This window comes from Hippoglossus stenolepis, chromosome 20 (genome assembly GCF_022539355.2).
Source record: "Hippoglossus stenolepis isolate QCI-W04-F060 chromosome 20, HSTE1.2, whole genome shotgun sequence".
NCBI classification, from domain to species: Eukaryota; Metazoa; Chordata; class Actinopteri; order Pleuronectiformes; family Pleuronectidae; genus Hippoglossus; species Hippoglossus stenolepis.
Window position 1 is genome coordinate 12,064,020 of NC_061502.1, and position 13,051 is coordinate 12,077,070.

The following is a 13,051-nucleotide window of genomic DNA, read 5'->3' on the forward strand; positions in this document are numbered from 1 at the left end:
AGCAAAGAAGTTCTTGGTTTATTTTTTAACGTGGGTTTTCTCCGGCCTCCTCCCACATTCTACTGTAAATACATGCAGATTGGGGTTAGGTGTCATGGTAACTTTGTATGTCAGCCCTGCCATGGACTGGACACCTGTCCAACCTGTTCTTTCAACCAGTGTCCGCTGGGATTGTCTTCTCGACCCCCAGGACACACGGTATGGATAATAATAATGATATTCAGGAGGTTTTATTTGTTTAGGACGTTTCTTAACAATGTCACAAAGTATAAAAATAAAGCCGCAATGAAATTCAAGTTAAAACTTAAATTCACACAGAGATTTAAGTTGTTTTTGAAAGTCTTATACAACAGTGTGTTATTCTGTCCTCTCTATTTATATCAATAAGAATTCATATCAGAAACACCACCTCAACAACATTGGTCTCATTTATGTGACATAGGAACAGAACTGGGACAGCAGGTTGATGATATCAGTGAGGGGGGGCGGATACAGTTTACCCCAAGTAGCCTCAGACAGGTCCACAGCCATTGTTCTCACACCAAAGACTGCGAAAGACATTGACAACAAACATTGAAGAAACCCTTTCATTTTAAACTATGGCGAAATTCAGCACAAAAATCCGAAGTGTGTGTGTTGTGTTCATCGCTGCACAAGTCCTGCTGTGAAATGACTGTGCACTTTTGAAGCCTGTATCACCTGGCTTCATCTCACGGCACAGGTGTGTGTGGGAGGAGGGTGGGAGGAGGGTGTTTGGTGGGTCCACAGACACTGAGCCCAGTGTGAAGATTTCCAGCTTCACAGAGACATCATGCGCTCTCTGCTTCTTTTCCTCTGCCTCTCCCTGGCCGGGACGAGGGGAGCGGGGGCGTCGGACCACTCCATGCCCTTCATGGTGTACCTGGACCTCAACCGTCAGGTGTGCCTCGAGTGGGGCTTTGATAAACTGAAAGGAGACATTACATTCAAACTGACTGTCAACACCACGGGCTGGGTGGGCTTAGGCTTCAGTCCCAGCGGAATAATGAAGGGGGCAGATATGGTCATAGGGGGAGTTGGACACAATGGAATCTACTTCACAGTAAGTCATTATCCACATTTTGAAAATGTGGAAGTTTGTTTTATGTTTCCTCAATCCTTGCGTATTTGTTTTTCATGTTCCACAGCAAATATGACACATCTACTGGCCATTTGTTTCCTTTTTTGTCCAGTAGGATCGTCACGCCACGGGGAAAACCATGCCTTTGGAGGACACTCAGCAGAGCTACACTCTCCTGTCTCTGACTGAAAGTGAAGGACGAACCATCATGGTGTTTCAGAGGGCCCTTCAGACGTGTGACGACCAGGACTACCACATCAACGTAAGAAGTTTTCTTAGTCACTGAAGACTCAATACTGGTTCAAATTATAACTTTGGCCTCTGATTAAGTTTTAATTTACATTGTGTTTAGAGATTGTATTTCCTTTTACAGTGTGAAAGCAAAATGATAAAAAAAATCCAATCAAATGGATGAACAATTTAATCTAAGTATAAGTTGGAGCTCTACTTCGTCTAAGAGGCCATTGTTTCCATGACAACACTAACTTATAAAGGCCTCACTTAAACTTGGTTTGTAGTTACAGATCATGGAGTTTACGTCTTTGTTGTGCTCTTTCTCCACTTTTTTGGCTCTTCACTTTTAATGCTATAACCTTTTGTATTGTTGATCTAATTATGCATGTATGGCTCAGGTTTCCGACCTGTAACCATGTAAACCACCTTATAGGACATCTTTTGTTTGGTTCACCTCAATGTTCCCTTCACGCTGGCTTCCATTGGACGATTTCAGATATGAATACAATGGCTACAATGAGACGCACCAGAGGTGTACAATATTTTGTTTACCATTGAACACCTGAAATACAATACGGTATTAGTAATAAAACCTATTTGCACATGGGGAGCTGGATTGTCAGGGAATGTTTTGAAATAGCCGGGGGGGGATAAAGACTTGATTTTTTAGTTTAAAGAATAGAGAAATATACTGTATTCTCCTCTGAATTAAGCCACATTATCACTTGAGCAGTGAACTTCAGCTTTTCACTAAAGTTGCCGTCTCTCTCCAACAGGATAAGCCCATTAAGGTGATCTACGCCTTTGGAACAACAGATGTGGTCAGTTACCACAGTAACCGCAGAGGCACCAAGGAGGTCAACCTGCTGAACTACATGGCCAGGACCTCCCAACCTATCTCCAGCTATATCAGCGCCACAGTGCAAAATGTGACAATGATTTAAACACAGTTTTGACGATGATAGACAAGACAAATATGTGAAGATTTTTGTACTTTATACTATCTAACAGGAGAACTGCAATTTCATTACAGACAAATTCAACAAGATGTGGATAGATGTGTTTATTTACCCGCATCCTTTTCAAATTTTTTTGCAGATCACTATCCCTGCTGTCCAAACCTACTACCACTGCAAAGTCATGAATCTTCTAAACTTGCCTACAAAACATCACATATATCTTGTAATTATCCTCTTTCTTCATACTTCACCGCTCTGACCAAAGTACTTATAGTATAAATCCCACATTAAAGTATTCTTAGCTGTGGGATTGTTATATTAGACACCATCTAATATAAAAGGAGAAGATCTGCATTAAAAGCTGCATTATTTTAGGTTCATTTCCTATTATTCTTTAAACCCATCGCACAAAATCTCTCCTGCTCTCCCTCAGATTTCCCCAGTGATCGAGCACCCTGACATTGTCCATCACATGCTACTGTACAGCTGTCCCTCCTCTGTGACCGAGCCGTACGACAACCCTTGCTACATCGGAGACAAAGGGGACATTTGCTTTGGGGTGGTGGCTGCATGGGCAGTGGGAGGAGGGGTGAGTCAAGTTTCCATTCTCTCTACTTTTATAGCATTTAGAAATTCCAAGATTCATTATATTGTAATTGGACGCCAGTGATGTGCTTGTGCCCTACTTTATCTCTGAAACCTCAGGTGTATGAGCTTCCAGCAGATGTGGGTATTCCTATTGGAGGTGAAGACAGTGATAGATTCTACAGGCTGGAAATCCATTACAATAACATCCACCTTGAAGCAGGTAAATACTAATTTTCATACAATCAACACTAATTACATACAAAATATGGATAACTTGAACTTAAATGACATTATATTATTTTATATTATATTATATTGTTTTTTGTCGGCTTAAATGACTACATTTATTCAATTTCATTATTTTGAACATGTGACTTTAGGCTGTAGGAGTATTGATTGGACATTGAACTGTTCATCAGCTTTTAACCAAATACAAGGTTCTGTCTAAATGAACAACAACCTCTAACGTTAATGTTTAAAAATCCAATCTTGATCCATTCAATCCATAAAAGTAGTGGCCGCACCCGCTTCTGACTCAGTACTCTGCTGCGTGTCTTCCCCATTCTCTCTCCCCATTTTGCGCTTGAACTGCCAATAAAGGCAAAATGTCCAAAGATATCTAAAAAAATATGAAAACTTATAAATAAAGAAAGAAACTACTGTTACAGGAGATTGGTCACAGGTGATATTGCATCCCTAAAAAATACAACTTACAATACTATGAAATACAAATATTTTTTTATTCAATAGAATACAATTGATTGATTAATATGGACAATATCGCAGCTGTAATTCTAGAACTTCAGCGATAATAAAGTTCATAGCATATTTCAAGTCCTGATCGAATTGGTTCTACACCTCCCAAGATGCAACCAGCAGCACCTGTTAGGGCCTCCACATACCTGATGCTTGTGAGCAGCAATCCTGCTGTTTGCAACACACAATTATCTCTTTTATGTTTATACTTTTTAGGCCCAAACTAAATAACCAGTTCAACCCATTTTCTAAGTATTGACATAGCTCCCTTATGAACCTAATGATCATTACATTGACATTTTTGTGTCTGTACTGTATTTCTTCTTTTCTTTGTTCTGAAGTCTCAGCATCCCATAACCAGGATGCAACATTTGTAAACTCCTGTCTCTGTACAGGCAGGATAGACAACTCAGGACTCAGACTCTACCACACAGCCCAACTCCGGGAGCATGATGTGGGCATCCTGTCCACGGGTGTGCTGCCTTTTGACCATATAAAATACAGAATCCCTCCAAACGTCGCTCAGTTCCACACCTACGGCATGTGTAACACCTCTCTCTTCTCTCAGGTATGGTTTGGTACTTATTTCAAACGTTAAGGGGTTCTCATTAAAGATAAATGAGGAAGATTTTCTTGATCGTCTTTATTTCCTGACACTAGTCGATGGATTCTGTGCCTGACCTTCAAGTGTTTGGTGTCCTGTTGCACACTCACTTGGCTGGGAGGAAAGTCAGAGCTGTCCACTACAGGTAAGACAGAGGGAATTTACATCAGACAATATCAAAGGGAGGAGGTTTTCGAATTTTGATTTATTTTGATGTATAAACTGTAACAAATTGTTCGTAACTACAAAATAAGGAATTTGTTGTTATGGTAGTGAATCCAGTTTTGGACACAGGTTGTTTATTGTTTTTATGTAAACGTAGCGTGAGCCTTATTTCATACCTCTCTGTCTCTGTAGAAATGGAGAGCAGATCGACTCTTTGGCTGTTGATGAAAACTACAGCTTTGAGGTTCAGCAGATTGTCAATATTGGAAATATCAAGACCATCAAGCCGGTATAGTCTCTTTTTATAGTGTACAGTTTTTCAGAGGGATATCAGTTGTTTCGGCTGTTAACACTATATAATATTCACAGTGCTGGATAATGAATAATTACTATAATTACTTGTCTCTAATTACAGAATGATGAGATTGCAGTGGAGTGCACCTACAGCACTCTGAATCGCACTAAAGTCACCGAGGTGGGTTAATACTGTCTACATTATGAACTTCCAACAACAGCAAAAGAATAACGAGTAACATGAACCCTTTAAATTAAAGAAATGAGCCGTTTTAACCTTTTCAGAACTAGGAATCTAAATCATAAAACTAATAGATGTAGGCACATTAACATGAATATCATTGATTGTGCTCTGCTCCCTGTCCAAACTATTGCAATATCATTTTAAAGCTGGACTATTTCTGTTCAATAGATCAATAGAATGCATGTGAAAATACTGTAAGAGACCTGTCCAGATCCCCCTCAAAGGATAAGCAGTGTAGGTGATGGATGGATAGATAGATTAATTATTCATGATATATGACATTTGTCTCCTTCAGATGGGGTTGGCGACCACCGATGAGATGTGCTTGGCCTTTCTATTCTACTACCCTGCAATCGAGATCACCTCGTGTACAAGCCACCCAATGACACAGTCTCTATTGAACACATCCTACGAGTGAGACCTGATGCACTGCATCACATGACATTCGTGCCAAGACTGAATCTGTAGCACCGCTTCTGGTTCACAGTTTTGATACATTATGTTTTTAAGCAGTTATATGTTGATATGCTCTTTGGCCAAGTTGCTTTGTTCTGTTTTCCGACAGGGTGACTGACAACACCACGCTAAGCCATGATGAGATTGTCGAGTATGAGAATGTGCTGAAGAGCCTTCCACAGATTCAGATGCTCACCGATGTTGATGTAAGTAAATATAAGCTGTGTGACAGTGACTTCTCTTCCCCACATTCAATGTAATGAAAAGGAACAACATTCGGTCATTGTCTCCTTTGTGTTTACGTATATAGAACATTTTCTTGACTGCTTATATATTATACAGCATTTTTATTTCATCTTTTTGCTTGAGATCTGCACTTTAACAAACATTTACTTTTGTCCTTCACACGTCCACCAAATTTAATTTTGTACAGCTTTGAGAGTTTTGTGTATTTATCAAATGATCATGGACAAAGTGTTCATCTTCCTGTAGGTGTATGTGGCATTTAAGTTAAAGCCACTAAAACAAAATAGACTTGTTGGTGTTTCAGTCTTGTTTTCTGAAGTACAGTAAAAAGGTGATTTTTATATGATATATTCTTTTCCACAGCACAATCTCACGTACAACATAAATGGCTTCATCAGGGAGATGAAGAAGAATCCGACTTTCACTTGTTCGAGAGCGTCAACTCGACTCTACACTTCCTGGATAATGAACCCAGGAGGAATCATGCTTTTGCTGCTCTGGACTGCAATAATGTAAAGTCTTTTTATGAGCAACAGATCAAATCCATTGTAATCTTCATAAAGGAAAGCACCGATGATAAGATCTGTTTGACTGATAAAATGGAATTGGGTATATTCAACTTTATTGAATAAGGGTTACTACATACCATTTTATATTTGTACTGCATCCCATTATGTACGTATACATATATCTATATAGATATATAGATATATATGTGTTTACTATTTTATACTTGTTTTGTATGACATTTGATGTGTTTTCTGTCTTTTCATATCTTTTCTCTTTGGGGTTCACTTTAAATCAAGGATCAGGTGTCATGTTATTCAGCAACTATTGATTATCGTACTGAGATTAACATTGCTATCTCACTTTAAACTCTGTTTTATAAAAGCATATATTAGTGGGCCATATCTGCCTGGAGACATTTTAATCTACTACCATAGAATATATATAAAGATGCCAATATCTATATATATATATATATATATATATATATATATATAATAATGTATTTTATACATATATTATAACTATATCAATATGGACATGATATGGACACGAAACAGAGTGAGAGCTGTAGCCCAACTTTATCTTTTATATTTCTCATTTAGTCCATGTACATGCCACTGTTAGAATATATGGCACTATCTCATATTATCACTGTTTGTTGAGTTAACTGTGTTTATTATTTGTACTTCTGATTGTTTATTGTAAACAGAGCCAATCACTTAATAAAGGATAAATATGAGATTTAAGAAGCTGGAGTCATCTCGGTCGAAAAATAAAAAGAGAATGAAAGTGACATTACAGCATGCAGTTCCTCCGGCTCTCCTCGGGGGGGAGCTCTAGCTTGTTTGCCTGCCTGTCACTGTGCGGCTTGCTGTCAGAGAATGAATGTGAGCGGCTAGCAGGCTATTAGCTTTGGCGATGTGGTCACTCTCAGGATGATATCGCAGCGGGACAGAGGAGAACTCGCTCGGTTTTATACAGTCACGGACCCGAAGAAGCACCAGAAAGGTTACACGGTGTATAAAGTCACCGCTCGGGTAAGCAGAGGGGGGATGGACACCCCGACAGCTAGGCTAATGCTAGTTGCTGTTAGCTAGCTGGTGAGATGCAAACACAGTGTTGTTAGCCTGGCAGTGGTAACTAGCTCTTGTGGGCACCGCAGTTAAAGCTAATAGGCACATTTAGACTTCATTGGGTTTTTAACATTTGGGCTTTTTCACTCCCATTGGGTTGTCAAGCTGCTAATTTACACCATTTGCAACACTGATGTGCTGTGTTTACCCAGAGCTGGACAGTTAAAGAGCCTGTAGTCAAGATGCTGCTACATGTAGCCTCCCAGTAAACAACGGCCATTGTGGTCCCAGTGTTTACGAGAATAGGCTGGTTTGTGTTGTCATCATATTCTCAGGCATGATTCCCATTGACATTAAAGCAGTAATGAGTGTTAACTGGGATCAGGAGCCAGACAGGAAGCTGAGATGGAGAAATGTCAAAGCCTGAGTTATCTTCATCACTAACATGTCAATGGCATTAACTATAAAAAATATATTTTCCAGAGTGAAGGGCCTCTGTGCTTTTGAAAATATTTCAAACAGAAAAAACACTGGGGCATTTGAAGCCTTCTAATTTCAGGTCTAGTTCCCTATTCTCAGTGATAATAAGCAGAAACTCCCAGATCAAGTGCTGACATTGAGAAATGTCAGCACTCTAGTTTAATTAGAGTGCTGACATATCCTCCATTTAGTTTCATCTGCACATGCTCTGTTCAGTAAGTCAGGATAAGGACAGGCTGAGGCTTCTACATCTCCTGCTGCCTGGGCTCCTGTTTGTTATGAATGTCAGTGATGTCTCTCGTTCTAACTCTCAAGACTTCCGTCACTGGCTCCATAATGCACTCATTGTCACGCTCAGACTGGGTCCCGGCTCATACTTGTGATAGCCCCACACTTGGTTGTGGCCCTTGCAGAAACATCAGCTTTCCCTCTGAGCTCTCCTCTCCCTCCTCCACACAGATTATCTCCAGGAAGAACCCAGAAGATGTTCAAGAGGTAAGACACCAAGCCATTCTTTTTATATGACGACTGTGTGTGTGTGTGTGTGTGTGTGTGTGTGTGTGTGTGTGTGTGTGTGTGTGTGTGTGTGTGTGTGTGTGGTGTGTGTGTGTGTGTGTGTGTGTGTGTGTGTGTGTGCAAAGCTTCAGCAAACTGCCGACTTTCTTCAGAAAGGACGTGGAATGTTTTCAAAGGAATTTTCCTCAGCCTACGTTGGTTTAGACCGCACAAGACTAATATAATAAATCATTTGATATGCAGTACTTTTCAACAAATGCGTTTAAACGATCTACGTTTTTTTAATCTGCTTTTCTCATCTGCCTCCTTACATATGAGATTGTACAAAACAAGCCGTCATTTTTTTGACTGGAAAATTCAATTTAGAAGATAATTCATTTCATCATCTATCAGGAAAAAAAAAAGTCATTCCTCTTTTGCTCTCATTTAGTCATTGTGCATTTTTGTGACATTGCAATTGTCCACAGATTAAACGTTACACGAGGCCTGTCAAATTTAAAAACTACAGTCTCATCAGCCAGACAATTTGTAGGATTTGTCTTCAGACATCAGTTCTTAAATGGTTTAAAACAACTCCTAGAATATTAGTTTTTCTCACAACATGCAGTAAAAATACTGCTCTCTTGCTTCTGAAACACTCAGGAATGCAGTCTGTCCTGGACCCAGTGCTAATGCAGCCAGCATGATGTCAATTACTGCATGTGTGTCTAAGATGCCTGAAAACAGCTTACCTCTATTACTTAGTGGTGCTCCAGTTTGGGAGTGGTGCTCAACCCAGTTTGTCTCTCACCAGCAGCTCAGACAAGAACTTAGCAAACCAGATTTGTCTCCCAACATCATGTTTTGCTTCATCTTACAGAGTAAGGAATTACTTGATCCAGGTTTGTGTCTAATGTTGTGACTTGTATGTTTAGTTGGTTACACTGGTTTATGTGTTCACATAACTGACATTAAAATCCATCCTAGTTTTAGGCTGTGCTGTTGTTTAAGTTCTCTAAAGTCAATTGATAATGAGATTACTTTTACAGACAAGTACAATATTGAGTTACTCAAGCAGCGTTTCCTAAAGTACATTGAAATAATCCATTTGATTCCCTAACTTCCCTTCCTTAAGTCAGCGTATTCTCCTCTATCTTCATCCATCTCCACTCTCTCTCTCTTTCTGTAGATAACAGTGTGGAAGAGATACAGTGATTTCCGGAAGCTTCATCACAATCTCTGGCAGCTGCACAAGGATGTATGTAGCCAGTCAGAGCTGTTTCCTCCTTTTGCCAAGGCCAAGGTCTTTGGTAAGAAACTAACCTCCTTAATTTCCTTGTGTCAAACATCTGCCCTGATGTTTGTATTGGACCTAGATGTGCAGAGACATCTCCTGCTTGATTTGTATTGTCCTGTGGAACCATTAACATTTGATAGTTATCTTAAAGCGGCAAATGAAAACTGTAATAGTGAAAGACTTTGCATTCATTTTAATTAATTCAGTTAACAATATAATAAAAGTAAACTCTGCAGTTCCCACAATGAGCAAAAACTTGACAATCGGGAGAGGAAAAAAAATCTCTTTTAACAGTGTCCTTGTATGTTCATGTGCAGGTCGTTTTGATGACTCAGTGATTGAGGAGAGAAGACAGTGCTCTGAGGATCTGCTACAGTTCTCTGCTAATATCCCTGCTCTGTACAGCAGTCAGCACATCCAAGATTTCTTTAAGGTACAGTACACACACACAAACACACAGAAACACATCCACACATACACACAGAAACACACACACAGCAACACATAATTTACTGTGGACTATGATTTAAATATCTTTCCAGGGAGGTGAGGTCCACGACGGCTCAGAGCTCATTGGACCAGCTGAGCCCTTTTCAGATTTCCTGGCAGATAGTTTATCAGACTGCAGCTCTGACGGTACGATCACAGACACTTAACTCTTCCTCGTAATCAGTCTCTACTCTTAATTTACTGTTGCTGTAAATTCAAACTTACTCAGAGATGTATGGACATGTTTTTCAGTTCAAAGGGACTTCAGTGGTGCAGATGATTTGACTATCACGTCTGAGTATGGAGGTAGAGTGTGTTCTTTGAATCAGAATGACATTAAATATACTATTGTTTTTGGTTTGGCATATATAGACTTATTATGTAGTGTTTATAGATGTCAGTATTGACCCTGGCATCCGTCCCTGCTCAGGCCCGTCCAGTGACAGTGACTTGACCTCCCTGGCTGTGGATACAGACTCTTTGGCTGAGCTGGATGATGGCATGGCCTCAGGCCGCACCTCCCCAAACCAGCCACAGGGGGGAGCTTCCCACATTAGCAGCAGCTGCAGCCCTCGCTTGCCCTCCCTGCACGACCACCGCTCCCCATCTCCTAGCCCAGTCCCTGCCTCCTCAGCCCCTAACCCCGAGGTCAGCTGGCCAGGCCGGACGCCTCTCTTTTCTGGCACTTTGAAGAAAGTCAGCGGTGGCAAACACAAGGACGTTAAGTCAGACTACCTAGAAAAAGCCAGCGAGCTCATCTGCGTGGCTGTACAGAAGGAGAAAGAGCAGGACTACCAGGCAGCTTTTTCTTATTATCGCAGTGGAGTGGACCTGCTACTGCAAGGAGTGCAAGGTCAGTTTGGTCAGGAGCTGGATGCTGTTTCTGCAGTGGAGTCCTCTAAAGAACCATTTAAGTCCAATAATTAAAAGTACTGTCACAAAACTTTTGAATATGACAGTTCATGTCACTGTAGACTTAAGTTTGATGATAAATTGAGTAGTGTTACACTGACTTCCTGACTTAAAAATCCTCCACAGACCACACCAGTGCCCTAGAGCATCCCGTTGTAACTAATCCAAAGTAACACAAATTGCTGCAGCCTTCTAAGATCCTTACATTATACCAAGTGGTAATAAATAATGTATTTCAGCTGGATTGGTAGGCCTTGTGTTTACATAGGCTGTGATTCTGTCAGCGTCTCCCTAATTATGAGGCAAACAGTTTATTATTGTAAGTAATTCAGTTAATTCAATAATTCAAGTTTTTTATTTCATCCCTGTTGTAGGTGAGGCCAGTCCCACACGACGAGAGGCAGTGAAGAAGAAGACTGCGGACTACCTGATGCGTGCAGAACAGATATCCAGTCAGCATCTGAGAAGCAACATGGGTCAAGGGTCAACGCAAACAGTAGTGAGTGGGATGAAAATGTGAAATTATGGCTGTTAAAATATTTAAACCATTAATTATGTTTTTTTTATAATTATGTCAGCATCTGATCTGATCCCAACATCAAGGTGATAATCTGTTGCCCCTGCTGTGCCGGTTCACACCCTTTAACCACAGACATGTTTCTCTCTTTTTCAAGGCTTTGGGGGCACAGTGCTGCCCTTCCACCAGCAGAGCAGGCCAGCAGAGTCCATCTGATGAGCTGAGAGCATACAGGGTGTTGGGGGTCATAGATAAGGTCAGTTTATTCAATCACTCAATCAAATTTGATTTGTATAGCCCATATTCACATATTACAATTTGTCTCATAGAGCTTAACGAGAGTAAGGAAAAACTACCAAAAAAACGTGACGGACAGAAGTGCAATAGATTCCACGTGTAGCTAAACACATCAACAAATATCAATATTTACTTTATAGTCTGATAGAAATGAAGGGAGCAGCGATGACAATGCCTTTACAGTTGCCTGTATGTTTTCCTCAAAACTGTTGACATCTGGCAAGATATCTTTTTGCACATATTTTAATAATCCGCTTGGGCTCAAATAGTAGTCACACTTTATTAGGTGCAAGTCTAAAAACAGGATTTTTATTTTGAAGTTACAATCATAATCTGTTAATCCTTTTTTCTAGCATGTGGATAAATCAACGTTAGTACTGCTTTTACTTTGCCTGATGCAATGTCAGAGTTTTTCTCCTTGAATATCAAAGGTTTTAAGGTGAAATGAAAAAAAATAACATAACAGAATAATTAGACTTAGCTGCAGCAGAGGCTCATTTATGTAACAATTTGTGCCAGCCTAGATAAATGTGGATGGTATCCATCCCCAAATTTCTCCTCCTCGTGTCCTTTCCTTCTTCGACCATCTCTTTAATCTGAGGCAATAAAACCTAATAGATTTACTGGATGGAGTAGTAAGGGCTGAGTGTGTGTATGTTTAGCGTCAGTTATGACTACCACAAGGTCAGTTTGGGTTGCCGGTCCCCTCAACCAGCTGCCGGCGAAGCAACTTCAGCACTCAGCCATGAAATGACTTGGCAAGCAGCTCAGAGAGTAGCACACAGTATTGAATCAATGATGCTCATCCTGGATACATACACACACAAAAACCCTAAGGAAAATGTTGAAACAACATGTGTTACTCTACAGAGATGCACTTAAAATCCACAATATTTCAGAAACGAATCAAGCACAGAATAAACACCGTAAGTGAAAACAAAGCTATACAGAAATGGCCTCGCTTTCCTTTGCTCTTTCTCCTCCTCCTCCTTCCTCCTTTCACTTTTAATGGGGACAGAGGGGACAGATGGAGAGAGCTCCTCACCCCGGTGCCCCCCCTCCCATGCCCCTCCACTCCACCTCCCCCTTCCCTGATGTTTGTGTCTTAATTATATTAGCGCCCTGGCTAGCACCGGCACTCTGTTTACTCACAGCTCCATTCATATCCATTTAGCCCGCACCTGTTTGGTCCCAGCCAGGGTCACATGGAGGGAACGCACCCACCAAAACATACGCACGCACGGCGCCGCGCACAAACACACAGCAGGTCACGCACATATGCTCAAGCTCTCCCTCGAGACGACGAGGGAGCAGGAGAGCAATGGAGATGTCAGAG

The 13,051-nt window shown here is 40.7% G+C and overlaps 2 protein-coding genes and 1 long non-coding RNA gene across 5 annotated transcripts in view; 2 read left to right on the forward strand and 1 right to left on the reverse strand.

The window, feature by feature from the left end:
- The window catches only part of LOC124851197, a 22,452-nt gene continuing 9,401 nt past the window's right edge, over positions 1 to 13,051 (reverse strand). Inside the window, exon 3 of the long non-coding RNA XR_007032279.1 lies at positions 1 to 946. This is a non-coding gene — a long non-coding RNA (uncharacterized LOC124851197). The remainder of the gene's footprint in view (positions 947 to 13,051) is intronic.
- moxd1l (monooxygenase, DBH-like 1, like) lies at positions 767 to 6,590 on the forward strand. Its single transcript, XM_035144159.1, has 13 exons — positions 767 to 1,081; positions 1,215 to 1,361; positions 2,110 to 2,262; positions 2,432 to 2,515; positions 2,726 to 2,881; positions 2,998 to 3,100; positions 4,032 to 4,204; positions 4,297 to 4,385; positions 4,598 to 4,694; positions 4,821 to 4,880; positions 5,239 to 5,357; positions 5,509 to 5,605; positions 6,009 to 6,590. The coding sequence occupies exons 1-13, from the start codon at positions 812 to 814 to the stop codon at positions 6,159 to 6,161; spliced, it is 1,701 nt and encodes a 566-aa protein (XP_035000050.1). The 5' UTR covers positions 767 to 811; the 3' UTR covers positions 6,162 to 6,590.
- Positions 6,996 to 13,051, forward strand: part of rps6kc1 (ribosomal protein S6 kinase polypeptide 1) — a 21,161-nt gene continuing 15,105 nt past the window's right edge. The window contains exons 1-9 of one of the 3 annotated variants that reach the window (XM_035144156.2): positions 6,996 to 7,192; positions 8,168 to 8,203; positions 9,393 to 9,513; positions 9,818 to 9,933; positions 10,043 to 10,136; positions 10,242 to 10,295; positions 10,420 to 10,842; positions 11,276 to 11,400; positions 11,576 to 11,674. In XM_035144156.2, the coding sequence (XP_035000047.2) occupies positions 7,091 to 7,192; positions 8,168 to 8,203; positions 9,393 to 9,513; positions 9,818 to 9,933; positions 10,043 to 10,136; positions 10,242 to 10,295; positions 10,420 to 10,842; positions 11,276 to 11,400; positions 11,576 to 11,674 (1,170 nt within the window). In that variant the 5' untranslated portion in view covers positions 6,996 to 7,090. The remainder of the gene's footprint in view (positions 7,193 to 8,167; positions 8,204 to 9,392; positions 9,514 to 9,817; positions 9,934 to 10,042; positions 10,137 to 10,241; positions 10,296 to 10,419; positions 10,843 to 11,275; positions 11,401 to 11,575; positions 11,675 to 13,051) is intronic. The other 2 variants (XM_035144157.2, XM_035144158.2) reach the window with 2 other exon arrangements.